General features: G+C 35.5%; 2 protein-coding genes across 5 annotated transcripts in view; both read right to left on the reverse strand.

The window, feature by feature from the left end:
* Positions 1-766: 766 nt before the first annotated feature.
* LOC134226304 (uncharacterized) lies at positions 767-17,244 on the reverse strand. Its single transcript, XM_062706996.1, has 3 exons — positions 17,016-17,244; positions 1,454-1,537; positions 767-1,382 (listed from the first exon to the last, which is right to left on the reverse strand). The coding sequence occupies exons 1-3, from the start codon at positions 17,059-17,061 to the stop codon at positions 1,222-1,224; spliced, it is 291 nt and encodes a 96-aa protein (XP_062562980.1). The 5' UTR covers positions 17,062-17,244; the 3' UTR covers positions 767-1,221.
* A 165-nt stretch (positions 17,245-17,409) lies between these two features.
* Positions 17,410-18,959, reverse strand: part of LOC134226303 (dynein axonemal heavy chain 3) — a 31,214-nt gene continuing 29,664 nt past the window's right edge. For all 4 annotated transcript variants that reach the window (XM_062706991.1, XM_062706995.1, XM_062706994.1 and 1 more), the window contains one exon: positions 17,410-17,909. In XM_062706991.1, coding sequence (XP_062562975.1) covers positions 17,607-17,909 — 303 coding nt within the window. In that variant the 3' untranslated portion in view covers positions 17,410-17,606. The remainder of the gene's footprint in view (positions 17,910-18,959) is intronic.

Consider the following 18,959-nt stretch of genomic DNA (forward strand, 5'->3'; position numbering starts at 1 on the left):
GATTATTCTGGCTGGAAATTCAAATTGTGCCACAATGCAATGGTAGGATTCAGATATACTTTGATATTTTTTTTTCAATATGGGGTTACAGCTCCTGGACTTCATCTCATAGCTCCTATATTCATCCCTCGAAAAATAAAGCAATGAGAAGGGATTCGATTGAGTATATATTACAATGAAAATAATATAATAGCTCATATCGACGTCTTTGTGCAATCCTGGCACAACTCAAAATTGTTCGTATTGTCATTTTCTGTTCTGGGTTCTGTTCTACTAAGGACATAGAAAAAAAAACTCATCTAATACTCCAAACTCGCAATAGTTACAAAAATACTTCAGTCAACTTAGACTAACACACGACGCAAACAACAGAAATATTTTTCCCTTGAAAATGACACAATTCCCGTGTCGAAACGTTGGGTACATAACAAACTCGTTGTGTAATTGTAAGACTGAGTAGCCGTTCAATAAATGTAGTTACATAAATATTTTAAAAAGTTTCTTTTTTTTGTAGAAAAAATTGAAAGATTATTTAAAAAAATGTCGGTACTGCAAGAAACCGTCGATATGATTTATTTTTTACAACTAATGTTAGTTTGGGTAATCGAATTACTAGCAGTTCATGGCGTTTTTATATGAGACCTTTTATGGCACAATGATGAGCATGATCACTACTGTATAACTTGGTAATAAAAGGAATACACTACCCCCTTTCCTTCTCACATATACGCCACGGTTCAAATGGTACGTTCGGATAAATAATTCATTTTCTTTTGTATATGGCAATTTGTTGGTCAAACAAGCATCGCAAAGGAACATATTGACTCCGACGGCTGGAGGGTATAGCTTGCTCAATTGATTTAAATGACGAGAAGCATATCCATTTTTAATCTGCCCTGTCGGTGAAATGGCAATTGAAACTTCTTCGACGTTCGGTGATGGATGCGCGCCCTTGAAATTGGATCGATTTGATCAAGGGAATCGTTTCTGACAAGAGGATGATTTATGACTAATGCCACATGGAAAACGGCAACCGTTGCTGACTTGAGTAATAGTTCAATGATGCTTTGCAAACCGGTACTTTTAGAATTTATTGACTGAAATGGTAAGTAATATAACTAATTGGATAACTGTCATTGAAAAATCTGTGGAGTTTTCCTTAGAAGAGATGTTGATCGTTACTTAAAGCAAATCTTAACCTAAGAAGATGTTACGATGCGGTTACGAGTCATCATGCATCATCGCTGGTGTGTAGGAATTAACGTTCTCGATCGGTGTTTGTAGAACCAATTTTCGGAACGCTAGGTACGCCAGGCCCCCGAGTAAAATGTTAGCTATTCCGACCAGGGTGACGATGGCCCACGCGGGGATTGCAGTTCCACCTGGAGAAGAAACGTTTTGTTAGAGTCGTTTGTTAATAATAATTTCATTGGAATAGTTATGTAGATCTTACGTTTGTGCGTGCGAGTGATGGTACGGCGTCCTCGAAGAATCTTACGTCTGGCTTCAGTTTCATCCAAGCACAAGCTTAGTACCACTGAAAATGGAATAGAAGTTCATGTAAGAAATAGTTTACCTAAATGTGTAATTCTAACACATAATCAATGGATTTCATAAATTTGTACAGAATTTTTTGGAGGAATTCCACTTGGAAGTTTAAAAAAAAGCTCCATGAAAATTCGTAGGAATCTCCAGAGGGATTTAGAAGAAATTTCCCGTGAAAAGTCGTTTTGGTCTGTGTTCATTCATTCCGCATAACATAAAAACTAGTTGGATTTGCGTCATTACCACAGTAAATGTGAAAATTATAATTTAAAATTGAAAAAAAAACCTTTGAAAGTAAATTGAAGATTTTTATGGGGACTTTGTACGGGCAGTTTACAACATATATGCGCCCATAATTAACTTCCCAGCTTGATAATGCAACGACTCACAACTTTGAATTGACTAAAACAAGGTTTGTAGAGAAACATTATAGAAAGTTTTTGGATATTAACCTGTTCTCCTCCTGGCCCTAATTCCTTACAAAAATGGTAAACGATTTGACAACATAGATATGATGAAGTTTCGTATTCATGAAGGATGGGAGTATTTCGAGCCAAACACAAATATGTCCATAAAATAATGATTTTTGCCTTTCTCGTACACCAAGGTGCAACGAAAAGGCTTTTTATTCACTTCCAAGATAATTTTGTGTTATTTACCAATCGACTCAGCTGGACGAATTGAGATGATGTCCGTATGTATGTGTGTGTGTGTGTGTATGTTTGCTGGGATTCCTATGTACGTACATGAGACAATCATGTGTATAAAAGCAGTATAAGTGAGTATATATATATATATATATATATATATATAATAGCCCTGTTTGTGTGTCCGGTGACTAGCCAACCAGACGCAGCACGCGGGGAATTTCTCACAAAAAATCAAATATTTGACACTTCAATTCAATCAGATGTAGAAACCAAACCAGTGACACCTTAGACAACCAGGCACATCATTTGATGAAAGAAATCACAGATAACAGACGTTGAAAATTATGTTTTTTTGAATGCATGATTTTTTTGTCTTTATTAGCGAGATAAATGCATGAATTAATGAACCATTTATATTGAAAAAAAAACACTTGCCAGGGGCGCTACTGCGTCCACAAATAAACTAGTTTAACAATAATAATGATTTTCTTTTGGGAATTGTTTATGTCTCCACTTTAACGATTAACGATTTAATGATATTCTTTTTAAGACATTTTAAATTTGAACGATGTGCCGATTAAAGATAGTGTATGTTCTTCTGGAAGTACCATCGTTGGTTTCAGACCAGGTTATTTCACATTAATGATCCATACATTTCAACATGATCTTTGTCTCTGGGACGTCAAAACCCTGGACCATGTTTAGGGTTCCAAACAGTACTGTAAAAGGTCATGATCGTCATAAGACAGAGAGCAATGCGCTATTTTCTATCTCTCTCAGGCGATACTTTCCACTTTTTTATCTCTAGATGGAGCTGTAGTCATTCAATCCCGCCCATTAGGGGCCATCCAGAAACCACGTGGTCATATTTTTGAAGATTTTCAACCCCCCTCCCCCATGTGGCTTATCGTGGTCATTTGGCAGACCCCACCTCCCCCCCCCCTTTGACCACGTGGTTTTTTCTAAAGTACAAAAACTTTAAAAAAACTCAAAGGTGCAGCCCAATCGGGTTGTACGCAAAGGTGACGTTGAACTACGCAGCTGTATGTAATGAACAGGTTTTCGACTTTTCTGTTCGATGAGACCAAAGCAAGCGTGTTTCAAGCCCAGGGTGAATCTGTTTTCGCTGTTTATCCTGCTCTCCTGAGATTGAGTGAAATTTTAGACTAACATTTAAAAAGGAAGATAGAAATATTTTTTTCAAATAAACGATGATGAATAACACTGTCAAGCGATCACATATCCAAATTATCAATTAATAAAAACTCGCTAGAGAGTAAGAATCGTTCGATAATTGTATCTTGATTCGAAGCATTATTGGTGAATGCTACTTTTGAACTTTTTTACCTACATAACACCAAAACACAATGCCAAACATTCGATTGAGCTGAATTGTTTACATTAAATTGGTATTAGATTAGTTTGGTTAACATTAAAATAATAGCTTTTGTGTTGCAAGATTTGAAAAGTTATCGCCGATAACCACTCGCCTACTTTTCACACCTGCGAAGTTATCAAATGATAATTCCAAAAATCTGGCTGATAGTGTACCGCTGCGTTGCCTTGGCCGCTGCTTGACAGTTTGAGAGTTTATTGATAATAATTATCATTCCTTCACGTGAGGAGTCGGACTTTGCATTTACTCCAGCAGACACCAAGAGCCGAAGAAAAATTACCAGAACGCATTTACTGCAGCAGCGAAAAGATTCCGAGCCTCTCTACTGGCATCAATAGATGTAAGCGAGCAGCTGTCGTCAAACGCCCCCATGCTTTACAGAGAAAACGCGCGTGTAAGTTAGCAGAAACGAGTTAAAAGTCCCGTAAGTTGCATTAATTTAGCCTTGCTTTGTTCTCAAGGCTAACTGGGAACCTCAAGCCGGCATAGACGTCGGTGGCGGAGATGGCGAGATCGATTCTCGATCCGATCTAGAATGTTTCGGGTGGGAAACATTCTCACACCCTGGGCAAAGTGTATCCATCGTATTTACCACACAAGATACATACTAATGCAATGGCGGGCAAGGAAAGCTTTTAATCAATAACTAAAGAAATACTAACAGATTACTAAGTTGAAAAGCAGGCCAAGTTCCAGTTGGAATGTAGTGCTATGGAAGAAGAAGCTTGCAATGCACTTATGAGATTGACTGATTCACCGAAACCAATTCCTAAACTGTTAGCAAGTTTCAATACTAAATATTATCATACGTATATATTGTAATACACTGGAGTCATTTTTTATGCGGATATGGGCCACGTGAATTAAAACAAAGTTAAACCCCGCGTAAATTCCAAAGTATGTCTGAATGAACCGCAGAAATCCCGAAATTCGAGTGAAAAAAAATCGCTTAAAAAGCGATTCGTGTAAAAAACAACCGCGTAAAAAACGACTTCAGTGTACATCGGGAATGAAGCGTTGACTCTTCCTTGATCGAATGGTCCAAGAAAATTGAAAATCCATTGAGAAATGACTGAGATATTAACGATTAAAGTCTATCATATTTTCGTGACGTTTTTCGATTTTTTGCAATTTTAAAGTGTACCCCAATATAGAAAAGACAGACGTAGTTCTACGTCAAAAACTTTATGTAACTAAAACATAAGGTTAAACAAATCAATTTTGAAGATGGACAATTTCAACTGATTCAAAATCAAACTAAACCCAGCATGGAAATTATAAATTTTCGTGAATTCGAACATTTTGATGATGTTATCATGTTGTAATGTGTATCGGGTATTAGGATATCTAGAACTCGTACACCTTCGATGCATCAGGAGGATACAAAAAAATGTGGACTCGCGAATATGTTATAAAAATTTCGAGAAAAAATTGTAATGGTTTAGAAATTTTCCAAAATATCCCTATATTATTATTTTTTTTTAGAATTTTTTATCAGTGATTTTTTTTAAATAATTATAAAGTTCATCACTGAATATCCCTATAGATTCCTGAGAGTATTTGGGACCTTCCGTAGCTCTGGAGGTACTGGAAATTCTTAAGATATATCAACCTCAACGAAACATCTGAACTGAACTCTCACAACAAAAAGTTTATCAGAGAATCATAGAGATGCAAATAAAACCTCCTACTGTTGTTTCTTTTGAGTAGCATTCCTGTAGAAATTCCAGTTTTGCTTTCAGAATCATCAAATAAGTTTACATTCCAATATTAACAGGTATTAACAGGTTTCAGTATAAATTAGAAAAAAACAGCTTACTTTTTTAAAGAATCTCCAAAGATTTTTTTTTTCAAAATCCTTGGCTGGCAACTTTAATGAATCTTCAAAGGAAATTCTTCTAAATCTCCAATAGAAATTTTTTTCGTTTTGCAAAAGAAATTCTTAGACACTTTTAGCAGTTTTTTTTTTCAATTTCCAAAACAAATTATTCGGAATATGCCAAAATATTTCCTATGGAAATTCCTAAGATTTTCCAGTAGAAAATCGAAAAAAGTTCATCTGAAACACCAATAATGAACTTCCCGAGGAAATTCCGATGTTTTTACAAGTGAAAATTACGAAAAAAATTGTACTTTTGAAGGAATTCCTTAAAAAATCAAATTAAAATCTGATTTTCTGTTGTGAAAATTCCTTAAAATTTCTAAATCATTTCCTGTGCATCTTTGCATGGTAAAGACTTAAAGCAATGTTTAGCTGAACCTACAAAGAAATCAAAAGGACTTCCCGAAGAAGAATGAATTCCCTATGAAATTTTGGAAGAATTTATGGTACAAATTTAAAAAACAAGAATCTCGAGAATTCTAAAGATTAATTTTTTGAAAATCCAAAGAATTTTTTGAAGATAATCCATAGACTCTTCCGTGGAAATTCTAAATAATGCCTCGAATAAAAAAAACCTGGAAAATTTTAAAAAATGTGATAGAATTCACAAAGAGCGTAAAAAAGTATTCCGAAAAATTTTCATTTCAAAATTCTAAATTTGAAAAAAAAAAACAAAAACAAAAAATCTACGGAAATATCAAAGTGTTTCATGTGGCATTGGCTGTTTAATATCTTTCGGAAATTCTGAAGAGTTTTTATTGAAAAATTCAGAAGTCTTCTTCTTCTTCTATGGCTCCATATTCCAACTGGAAGTTGGTCTGCTTTTCAACTTAGTATATTCTATTAGCATTTCCTTAGTTATAAATTGAAAGCTTTTATATGCAAGCCATTGCAGACTGAACTGAACATTTTTAAGTGCACTCCTTAAAATGTTTGAAAAACTTCTTTTGGAAATAAAGAAGAATTTCTGGTGAAGATTCGAAAGAACTTGTCGTAGAAAATTTCATTAGAATGTAAAAAAATATATGAAAATTTGAACATTGTTTTTTCCACTGAAAATTATATGTACTTCCCACGGGACTGTTTTGAATTTTCTGACAGAGTTCACATGGAATTTTTTTCGGAGTTTTAAGGAAATTTTTTCGCAATTTACACTGGAGATGTTTTGTTTTTTTTTTTCATTAAAAATTTGTAGCAAAATTTCCAAGCAAAATTTTTCAGAGGGAATTGTTCAAAAATCATTCTGAATGCCAGCACTCTATCAGGATTATATAAAGGAATTTCAAAGTTTTAACAGGAAATTTCTTTACTGGATTTTTCCTGAATATCCACAAGAAATTCTTTTGAAGTTTTTTTCTTGGATTATTGTAAAAACATAAATGAGTTCAGTGCGTGTTGGCTCTTGTTTCGGACGGCAGAACGATCGCGCGATTTGCCGAAATTTTGTGTTTTGCATTGCGCGGCCGGTAATAAAGTTAATTAGTTCAGTGCGTGTTGGCTCTTGTTTCGGACGGCAGTACGATCGCGCGATTTGCTGAAATTTTGTGTTTTGCAGATAGTTCGCGCGGCCGAGTGAGTAAACATTTGGTGCGTGATCGGACGTGTTTCAGGTAGGAATTAGAGCATTCGTAAAATCCGAGTTTTTGGTTCTGATTATAATGTTCGGTGAATAAGTGTGCGTGTTTTGTATATAATGCGAAACATTTGTAAAATCCAGGTTACTTTGTCCTCCTTTGGACGGTTCGTAAGTAAATTGATGAATATATTTTATTATTTTTTCAGCATATACTGTTATTGACCAACGCTCTATATTGTCGAATAGAGCTCCTTATTATTCACCTTACCCACTAACACAAATTTTCCTTCCCGAGACATGTATGAAGGTAGTATGGGTTCCCTGCATCTTCACTAGTAGATGTTGAACTAACATTCCTTCCCTTCCTTCCGTGATTGTAAGGACGTGGCCAGGTATACAACTGCTACTGTATAGGAAAAGGTACTAATCCCAAGTACCAATTTGCGACAATATACAGTAGATTGTTCAATTCTCGCTTGGCTTTTCAAAGGGACCTAAGTGTAGCATTTTTTGATGAATTAGTTTTAATACTGCAATCAATAGCTTTCATATTGTTCTGTTGATTGCGCTATTCAAATTGATTCATGAAAGAAATGTTGCTTGGGTCCTTTTGAAGAGTTAAGCGGGGATTGAGCATTGTATAGCCACCCACGATTTGTACAATCACATATGCTATGCTATGCTATTGTAAAAACATAAATATTTTTATTTTTCAAATTTGTAGCTGCAGTCCACTGATGAGCGATTCCAAGCAACAGCATCAAAATTTAAGAAAATTTTTAATTCATGATTTTCTATTGAGTTGAAACTTTGCACAGTTTTTCAATTTCATCTAAATCGTCATTTTTCGATATCAAATCTTCATATTGAGTCACGACTAACTTTTCAAAAGGGTGTATGTGAAAATGGTTCAAAAATATTTAAAAAGCTGCACAGCAAAAACGGAATGTTCGATTGTTATGATTTTTTCAGCAAAGTTAGACAACTAAATGGTGATTCTTAAGAAAATGTGCACAGTAAAAAAAATTTTTTTGCCTTTAAAAATATCATTTTTGTCACAAAAACTCAAATATCTCAAAACCCTATCTTTTTTCGAACGTATTTTTTTTAGGGAAAACGGTCCTTTATATTAGCTATCTACCATAAAAATTTGGTGATGGTAAACTAATAAACAAAAAAGTTATGACATTTCAAACATTTCACAATTTTCACATATAGTAAACAAAAAAAAATTTCCGTGTGTTTTTTTTTTCAAGAATCGCAGTTTGATGCTGATTTTATTGTTAAGGGCCTTGCGTGAGTTAAACAAGTTGTTTGTATGATATTCCATATTTATGTATTCATCGATATTATGTATATTATATGTATAAATATTATATGTATAAATAAATAAAAATGAATTAATATTATCCTAAGTATTAAATTAAATGTGGCAGTTACACAATGTTGTTATAGAAACTCTAAGAGTTTTGGGTTTGAATTTTGGTATGGGTTATGATATCATGAAAACAGTTTATTAATACTTATTTTTTATTTATTTTGATTCAAATTTTTTAAAATATCGAACACTTTTGAATTATTATCAGCACAGTTTGAGTATAGTTTTGCTTTAATTTTATTTTCCGACAATGGAATGAAACAGTGAAATGGGTTCCTTGGATCGTTTTCGCGTTATTAAATTGCTCGCTGAGCTCTGAAGCCTTTATTTCGTACTCTTCAGTAGTAGTAAAACAAAATGATAATTTGGTTAAATCTTTTTCTTTTCTACGATTTGCCCAATCAAAAAGTTCTTTCGCAGTTTTAATTGGATGCTCACGTTCTTTGGCTAAACTTGCTCTTGTGGCCATGCGCTTTATTGTTCCTCCAATAGCATCACAAGGACCTTTGCCATGTGATGTAGCAAAATCAATTCCGTACATTGATTTAAATTGACATAGGCTCGAAAAATTCTTATGATTTTTGTACTGCGACGCTGCTCCATCAGACATGAAATATATCTTTTTGACTTCTTTATGCTTATCAACGCGTAAAAGTTAATCATTTTTTCAATGAACAAGTTTACGGATACTGAATCGTGTCTTAAATCTTCGGAAATTATAATAAAACTTAAGTGTTCAATTTGCGTACTTCCATTAAAATAAATAACGAATGGATGAATTGTAGCTTGTTGTACGTTCCAGTGATGGGACTGCACTTCATCTTGCAATACAAAGCTGTAATTTTCAGAAAAATCACAAATGACTAAAAATTCACCATTTTGTAATGTATTTTTCGTATTTTTTAAAAGCTGGATTGTTCTGTTTTAATGAAATCGTGAGGGATTAAACTTTCTAATTTCAAGCAAAAATATGACACAAACTCATCTACAGGTTTTACAATAGTTTCTATGTCATACCTATCCGTGGTCACCCATTGCTCAAATGATAACTGATCAATATATTTTTCTTCAAACTCAGCGAATAAGGTATTTTCCAATGATGAAGAATCTGGACAATCCGAACAAGATCGTAGATAGCAATTTGATGTTGTATTTTCACACAAAAGACTACCAGTTAACATTTTAATATCCTTTGTTAAATTGATTCTTTTCAAACTATGTAAAATAAGATTAATATTCTCATGGGTTGTGCACACACACATTATGTGTTCCTGAATTGGAAAGAAGCTTACATTGCCTTGGCCGAAGGCTTGCAAATGAGGAAAAACCTATTTTAATATTATCGTGAATTTCCTTGAAGCGTGTGTACGCTTCTTTCAAAGTCGTCATCATTTATTGTTTTTGGATTGCTTGACGCTTTCCATCTTTTTTTACTGATACATAATCTTTTTGACCAGGCATAGCTCGACTTACTTCATCATCTTCAAAATATTGAACTACTATTTCTTTTGTCTCATCTGTTAATGCAGTACTAGACCTAGTATTTTTGATTGAAAGACAGTTATTCTTCAATTGTTTTGCCTCTTTTACTGTATTTCTATTGGTTTTGAACTCATCAATGGCATCCTGAATAGACCACGAACTTAGGAGCATCGACAAAATCAATAATTTTTCTTTCCTTGTCGTGGCTGCATTCGAGAACCTTTCCTTCATATTTATAATTACCTTATCGTAGTCTGTATTTTCCACATCATCAGGTCCTAATTTGAAGAGGTTTCTTTGTACAGCTTCGTTTATTTCACGGTATTTTTTCTCCGGGTAATAAACGTAGTCCATCTTACTCCATTTAATCGGAGTCACTTTTATCCCAGCTATGCCCTCGTTAAAGCGTTCGATGTTGACCTTTTGGATACACTCATCTTCCGATTGATTTGTTGAAACAGATTTCGCTGATGGTACGGTGGCAAGGCTCTCAGCACTTAATACTTCTGGTAATTCCTCAGTTGTTGTCGATACATCTGGCAATTCCTCAGTTGCTCTTTTGTCAACGTTTAGACGGCAGGACGTGCAAATGCGTAAATTTGTATTCAATGTGGACATTGGAGCATAACCAGTCGCTTTCAGTTTATCTATGGTGCTTTCGGTGAGATTTCGTAACTCTTTTGAACACTTTTTTCCATCAAACGGCCTACAACAGTTGAGAAAGCGGCTACTCATGTTGTTCGTAATATTTCAATAAACAAAATCACTTTTAAGTTTTTACTGACTAGTTTGGTGTCATTTGCTTGACTGAAGAAAAAAATTACTATAAGATTTTTAACAACCTTAGTAGTAGTAATTTTTTTGCTTTTTCGTGAGCATTGTCATGGTATGTACCTATCATGCATTTGTTGTTGTTGAAGATACCCGTTTCCTCCCGATCATAAAGTCTATTCTCTAAGAGGTATATTTTTTGCAGGTAAGCTATAGACGTACACGTGTATATAAATCTTTGATTTTGCAGCTTTTGTCTTAAAAATAACATTTCTGATATGTTTCTATCAACGTTATTATCAACAGGTTTCAACACTATTAAAAGAATTTTTCGCCAGTCACGTGCAATGAAAATTATGACACTATCAATACTTTTGATCACAACACTGGATCGTGTCTAAGTTTCTTATAGATGCTATGAATAATTAAATCAAAATATCATGAAAACAACTTGTTTAAATCACGTCCCTTAACAATAAAATCTGCATCAAACTGCAATTCTCGAAATAACTTACACAGAAAAAAATTTTTTTTACTAAATTTGAAAATTGTGAAATGTTTGAAATGTCATAACTTTTTGTTTATTAGTTTACCATCACCAAATTTTTATGGTAGATAGCTAATATAATGGACCGTTTTCCTAAATAAATTACGTTCGAAAAAGATAGGGTTTTGAGATATTTGAGTTTTTGTGACAAAATGATATTTTTAAAGGCAAACAAAAATTTTTTTTTACTGTGCACATTTTCTTAAGAATCACCATTTAGTTGTCTAACTTTGCTGAAAAAATCATAACAATCGAACATTCCGTTTTTGCTGTGCAGCTTTTTAAATATTTTTGAACCATTTTCACATACACCCTTTTGAAAAGTTAGTCGTGACTCAATATGAAGATTTGATATCGAAAAATGACGATTTAGATGAAATTGAAAAACTGTGCAGAGTTTCAAATATTTTCGAAATGGTCGCTCAGGATCGACTGACATGCCCCCGTGGAATGCCTCTGATGCAAAAGTGTCGGCAAGGATGTTATCGATCATTTAGTAATCTGCATTCGATCATTTAGTCGTTTTTTAATAACTAATTCCAGAGGCTAAATTTCAAAATGTGTTATACGGTGGACTTCTAGTGCAAAGGTTTATCTACTACTCTGCCTAACAGTTCGTTGTTTTAATTTCACTAATAACTTAAGACTAAATGATTGCATATTTTGTTATCATTTAGTATAAGTATGGCAACTAGCACCGTAACTCCTTTAGCAGTGGAATTCAAACATCGACCTGTTAAGGAGAGTTGTAGAAAAACCTTAGCACTAAAAGTCCACCATACAACACATTTTTTAATTTAGCCTCTAGAATGAGTTTTTGACAAACTACTAAATGATCGAAAGCAGATTAATAAATGATCGATAACATCCTTGAGTGTCGGCGGCGTGATGCCAAAAACCATCGGCGGATTTTTTTTATATTTTCTCATTTTTCCTTTCCAAATTTTTGTTGCGGAAATTGAGACTGAATCGCAACCTGTTTTTTCGTTTATTTTTTTATGGAAAAACGCTCTAAGGCTAAGATGGTCAAATAGCGCAAATATGCATCGGCGTTACGACCGACGCTGCGTTACTGGTTTTTCTCGAAGCACACCTGCGTCTTTTTAACACTGAGTTGAAAAGACGCTACGTGGGCATCGGCCCTAAGATGCGCTTTGCGTTTAATGATTAAATCATTAAATTTTAATGATTTGTATTTTTTACACCGCTATTGTTATTCACCAAAAGTTTTTTGTGTATAAAAAACCACGTGGTTCGAGAGCAACACCCCCCCCATGTGGCTTATCGTGGTCATTTTCGAAACCCCCCCCCCCTCCCCCCATATATGACCACGTGGTTTCTGGACGGCCCCTTAGTGACATTTACTATCTTTATATTATTTCGAAGAGGCTCCCGAAAACCGCGAGTGACATCTATATAATATGTGCAAGATATTGCGAAGAATTTTTGCAATTAATGAAAATGTCTGGCTTCTGTTTGTTTCAAACCTCGGACATCGGCGTGGTTGGATTCATATTTCGGACACAAAGTTTCAAACTTCGGACACCTACACAGTACCGGGAAGAATAATTGAAAACAATTCCCACTGCACAGCTCAGACTGCCTTTCAATCATTTCGTCACATTGTTTTAACATGTCTTATTAGAATGTAACTATACTAAAATAAGCTAAAACTACTAGTCCTTCCGACCCAGCTTGAAGAAACATTTCGATGAAATATTTCAGAAAATTTCCCATACGAATTGAAGCGTCCGAAGTTTGAGTGTGTTCGAAATTTGATTATCCAGGTACCTGCATAGAGCAACATATTAGGCCTTAAATTTCAAGTTCAAATTTCAGTTGCCGAATACAAGAATATTATCATTCATGTTTGATTCATTACGAAAGATAACGCATTACTGCGATCGGAATAGAAAAAATGACAATAGAGCAATTGGAATATTTCTGTGCAAAGCTTACCATTGCCATTTAGTACATTAAGCATACATTAAGTAAGACCATTTTACGATTCTCTTTTGAAATTTCGAATGAAAATGAAAATGTATTGATTTTAATACGATTTACTAATGGAACGAACATATTTAATTTTTAATTTCGTTTAAAAAATGTAACCTGGTTTCGAACTATGGACATCGTGATTAGGAGGCGTGTGGTCATACCCCACACCCACCGTCAATCGTCTTGTTGGATATCCAATAAAAAGATAGATTTGACTGAAAAAAATCTTAGGATTTTCATAGTTTATTTCTTATGAAACATTCTCAAAAGCTTATGGTCGTATGGAAATCTTATGACCACTGTTCTCAGTGTATGGAATACTCTAAACTGATGTAGGAATATTAAATTCATTTCATCCATACTACGACACTTTTCTATCCAAAAAAAACAGATTAATCCACCTAGCGGTGAAAATGCCTTTCTCGCTCATCAAAACATGTTTCGCGAAAAGTTACAGAGGTCAAAACAGCTAATAATGGGGATAGATCTTATTATTTCCATCATACTTGTTTGCATGCATTTATTTCAAAAATATAAATCAGTTAATGGCTTGGCGCTTAAAAATCAACCGACAGTAAAGTTTTTGATTATTATATGGTTTTTCGATTGACTTCTGATATTTTGTTCGTAAAAGGACAACGGAAATAGTTTCATTTTAATTTAAACGTACATTTGTTGAGGGATAGCCGATACGATTTACGATCAACTAAATCTGCTAAACGAAAGTTTGAGCAGAAAAATCGGTAATTTTTCGTTGGCGCTTGGTGCATTTTGGATGAACCCCGACCATATAGACTTTCAAAAGATTTGACAGACATTTTGGACGAATTTATATTAAGCAACATTCGATGGGAATCGTTGGTTGTTTTCAGTATTATGTCTAAATATAAAATTCTGTTAAAAAAATCAAGCCAGGATGTGGCAAAATCAGGCGTAACTGTCATCAAATTGTTGGTAGACGAAATCAAAGGCAGACCGTTGGGCGTGATGAACATCAAGTCATCATTGAAACTTGTGTATATTCATTTTTGGTATGATATCATGTAAAATATTTAAAATTATCTGATTTTAAGCAATTCTATTTGAACAAATTACCAATCAGAAGTTTCTCAGTTTTGATAGAAGTCAGATACTGTTTTCTTGGTGTCAAAGTTCACATATTATATTATCGTTTTATATCATATCTCGTTATAAAGCTCGTAATCTGAATCATTATTACCATCCACACATCCAAACCAAGTATGCTTAAACGAAAAGAGACAGGAATAGAACATTTTCTACCAAAATAACCTTGTGATGCTATTATCAGCGTTTCATGTAAAATAAATTTTTAAACAAACTACATCTAATTCAAATTTTCTTTTGGACCTTCGGAAAAAAGTGTAGAAAATTTGAGTTATTCATTTGACGATAATTCGAACTACGGACATACTAGCTCAAGACCCTGTGACTACTGACAAAGCTGTGGCATCACCAACGAACTGGGAACCGGCTTCATAGTGCTAGGTGAGATGCGCCAACGTTTCACTGGGTGGCAGCCAATCAACGCAAGGATGTGCCAACTGAGGATAAAATCGACGGTAAATTCTTCTCCGACATCACGAACGTCCGCACTTACCGCGAATATTGAATCCGACCACTACGAATATTGAATTTTGAATATTGAATCCGACCACTACCTCGTTGTAGTATGCCAGCGCTCAAAACTCTAGCTAAGCGGTTCGGACTAGTCATCAACACGTCGAAGACGAAGTACATGATAGGAAGGGGTTCAAGAGAAGACAATGTGAGCCACCCACCTCGAGTTTGCATCGGTGGTGACGAAATCGAGGTGGTAGAAGAATTTGTGTACTTGGGCTCATTGGTGACTGACGAAAATGATACCAGCAGAGAAATTCGGAGACGCATAGTGGCTGGAAATCGTACGTACTTTGGATTCCGCAAGATGCTCCGATCGAATAGAGTTCGCCGCCGTATCAAACTGACAATCTACACAACGCTCATTAGACCGGTAGTCCTCTACGAACACGAGACCTGGACGATGCTCGATTTTCGATAGGGAAGTGTTGCGTACCATCTATGGTGGGGTGTAGATGGCAGACGGTACGTGAAGGAGGCGAATGATCCACGGGTTGCATGAGCTGCTGGGAGAACCATCCATCGTTCACACCGCGAAAATCGAACGACTGCGGTGGACCGGGGCACGTAGCCAGAATGTCGGACAGTAACCAGGTGAAAATGGTTCTCGACAACTATCTGACGGGTATAAGAAGGCGAGGTGCGCAGCGGGCAAGGTGGATCGATCAAATGGAAGATGACTTGCTGACCCTCCGTAGACTGCGTGGTTGGCGACGTGTAGACATGGACCGAGCCGAATGGAGAAGATTCTTATATACCGCACAGGCTACTTCAGCCGTAGTCTGAATAAATAATAATAATCCAAATTAATCAACCTTTTTAACTGCCTCCACTGGCATATCAGTACCATACCGTTTTGTGCATATTGAGATAATAACCTTTGAAGTTCCAAATCGCATCTTCCATATCAGACTTCAAAAAAATCTAATAAATTGAAACATCATCGGATCTTGTTGAAATATTGCTGAGTTGTTCATAATTCGATAGCTTCCCGTGAAACGATTTAGTTTGCTTGACACATCATTTAGTTTAGTGCAGGTCATGCAAATTCTTGATGGGACTGTTATGTGGGTATTTACAATATGGGACGCACATGACTTGGTATTTTTTCACTCATTGACATACAAAATCAAAATTTTCATTATGATTTATGGAAGTAGTAGTAGTAAGCTGGAACCATTTGTAAGGGCAACCTTTACTTTGACCAAAATTATGGATCATATGATCAGAATTTTGGATCATGTTACTGAAATTAATAAATTATGGAACATTATCACGATAAAAATTGCGCAAATCTGAGATTTGTAGATAAAAATCTTTCAAAAGTTTTATGGATCATTTGTTATATGTTCATGGGAAAATAAGCAGGAATGTTATTGTTTTTTCTTGATCATGTCTAAAAGAACATATTTTTCTATTAAGTGCTGAATGTTAGCGTAGTTATATGGACCTGAAAATTATTCTTTATGGGGCTCCCGAACTATTCTACGGATTTATGGTAGCTTTTTACGAATCAATTCAATTTACCCGGGTGTTGCAAATGTCACAACGAGCTATTTGCAGTACTGCACTCTAGATTAATTTCCATCCGTTTGTTTTTTCCTCAACAGCTGACCCAAAATAGTATTCTAATGATTTTTTACATTTCCCCGTTATATTCACCAACTTTTTGTATATACAAACCTTGCGATTCCCAACACGAATCGATTAGGGAAAAATCTTGCAAATCGGTCAACCCGTTCGCGAGTTAAATCGTCAGGAAGGAAATCTCAACTCATTTTTATTATATAGAAGAAGAAGAAGATTCTTTACTGTTCATATGCAAAAGTTAGTATGTTTTGCCATTTGTAAACTCCACTCATGTGCTCTTTGGCCTTTTTTCTGTCGCATGAAACCTCGGTTGGCGAAAATAACATGAATAAACATAAACTAGGTATATGCGCTTTCTCACTATGCTTACCGCAATTCTTGGATCAGTTCAGCTGAACTTTAATATAATAAAACTTGCTCGTAGCTCACTTTTAGAAAGATGATTCACAATTGTAGTTTTGCAATCCATGCTAGTCTATAATATGTCACGATGAATCATAAAGTACCTACAAGGGCGTTTCCTCAACGGGCCATGTTCTTCCGTCACATAACAAATACGCACCTAGCAGTAATGCGAAGTAGAACGCTTTCCTCTTGAACAGCTGCATTTTGCCACAGTTACTTCCTCTTGATCAGGATTAATTAACAATTCACTTGTTTTAACGATACGCACTGCAATTTTAACTGGAAGTGCTTTTTAACTTCGTTGAAACACTAGACCTTGCGTTGTAGCCCGAATACGGTGTGACCTGTTCGAGCGCTTGATTTCTTTTCAGGTGAATCGAGACACCTGATAAGATAAGCGCTCGCTAGTACATACCTACATATGGATGTTGGTGTTTGATTGTTCAAGTTGGCATAGTTGGCAAACGGCTATTGATAAGATAACAGACATGTTCCACAGGTTAATTTCGTGGAATGGTGATATCGTTTCTAGTGACGAAATGCAAGGGGTGTTTGTTTTGAATGAAGGAGATAGTATTTCTAGTATCAGTGAAATCATCTTTTATAGTAAAAAATTGCACACAGTCTTCGAATGTGGGTATTATATGTGTATAAGTAGAAATCCAAACTCACTCATAAAAACAGTCTTCATATAAGGATGTAAACGACATAGTATCAAATGCATTTGTGTTTTTATAGTATCAAAGAATTAATCATCTAACTGACAGAGACACGCCGCTCCTCGTAGTGTCCAGTGTTCCGGAGGCTGCTCGCTGTTCAAGTCGAGGAACATTACAAAGTTGGTTGAGTGACCAGTCGTGGATAAAACTCCGCGTCGCTCGCTAGTTTTGTAGATTGGACATTCATATTGGTAGTGCTCCTGCGCGGATTTGCGTGTCTTCGGCGTCGGAGTCATCGAAACGATGGGCAGTGTATCGAACAACACTCGTGGCATGGATTCATCAAGACACTTCAGTTCTCTGTTCCAGCGGGCGCCCTCCAGGAACAAACCCTGTGTTTGGAATTCAGGATAATTCGTTAGAAAATTCATGTAACGGCGATTCCTTAACCTCATTTTACCTGTGCACTGATTTCTAATTGAGGTAGTTAGAAGCGGAGGGGTGTAAGTGACATTTTGGTTAAAATTGAGTGGACTACAGTAAAAAATGCTTTGCGGCAATATGTTGATATAGTTTGTATGACGTTTATAAAAAATGTGAAAATTCACAAAAAATTCGTAATTTTTTGAACTTTCATACAATTTTTATGAAGCGAAAAAATATTGAAAAACTTTGCACCCGTTTTTCTCAAAACTAGCTTTTTGTCACTTACACCCCTTTGCGTTTGACACCGCCAATTAAAAGAATAAAGGCTCCCCAGACCTTAGCGATTTCATCGCCGCGACGGCGACAACTAGTCGCCGCGATTCTATCGTTGGGTCGCTGTAGGCAATGTTATATTTATGCTTCCATATCAACGGCGACAGAATCTCTGTCGCCAAGCGATAGAATCGCGTCGCGACTGTCGCATCGCGTGTGTTTGGGGGAGCCTTAATGATTCTGATAATTTTATTTGCCCATTTTGTGCTGCCAAAATATCTAAAATGTTTTTTATCAGTGTTAGGGTGGCTCAAAAAACACTTTTTTAATTTTTTTGTTGGGCCGCACTCTTATTCGGTTCTATTTGATGCCCTGATGCTCTGGACAAAATTTCAGCCAAATCGGTCAACGTTTGGGCAGTGCTAAACTCGTTGGAAGTTTATATGGAAAAATGTATGCAGAAACATCCAAAAACAGTGATTTGCAGTTGATCGGCACAATTTACGATCAAGAACCATGATACTCATGCAGTTCTTGTAGAATTAAATACATAATGTTATGCTAAAAACCGCGAGAAGATTATATTAGCATTTTACTGGAGTGTTGTAGGGGTGAATTTATTTCTTTTCAAAGGTAAAAGAAACGAAATTTGCTCAAACCCCACTTCAGAGAAATGCTAATAACTTAGTCGGGCAAACTTTAATTTTCTCGCGGTTTTCTGCATAACATTCTGTATTAAATTC

Source organism: Armigeres subalbatus, chromosome 3 (genome assembly GCF_024139115.2).
Source record: "Armigeres subalbatus isolate Guangzhou_Male chromosome 3, GZ_Asu_2, whole genome shotgun sequence".
Taxonomy (NCBI): Eukaryota; Metazoa; Arthropoda; class Insecta; order Diptera; family Culicidae; genus Armigeres; species Armigeres subalbatus.

What these genes read in the sequence shown, in the direction of transcription:
- LOC134226304 (XM_062706996.1), bottom strand. Translation starts at nt 17,061, where the DNA reads ATGCAGCTGTTCAAGAGGAAAGCGTTCTACTTCGCATTACTGCTAG. An exon ending in CTACTTCGCATTACTGCTAG is followed by an intron (nt 1,538 to 17,015) that starts GTGCGTATTTGT and finishes TTCCATTTTCAG; the next exon opens with TGGTACTAAGCTTGTGCTTG. An exon ending in CATCACTCGCACGCACAAAC is followed by an intron (nt 1,383 to 1,453) that starts GTAAGATCTACA and finishes TTTCTTCTCCAG; the next exon opens with GTGGAACTGCAATCCCCGCG.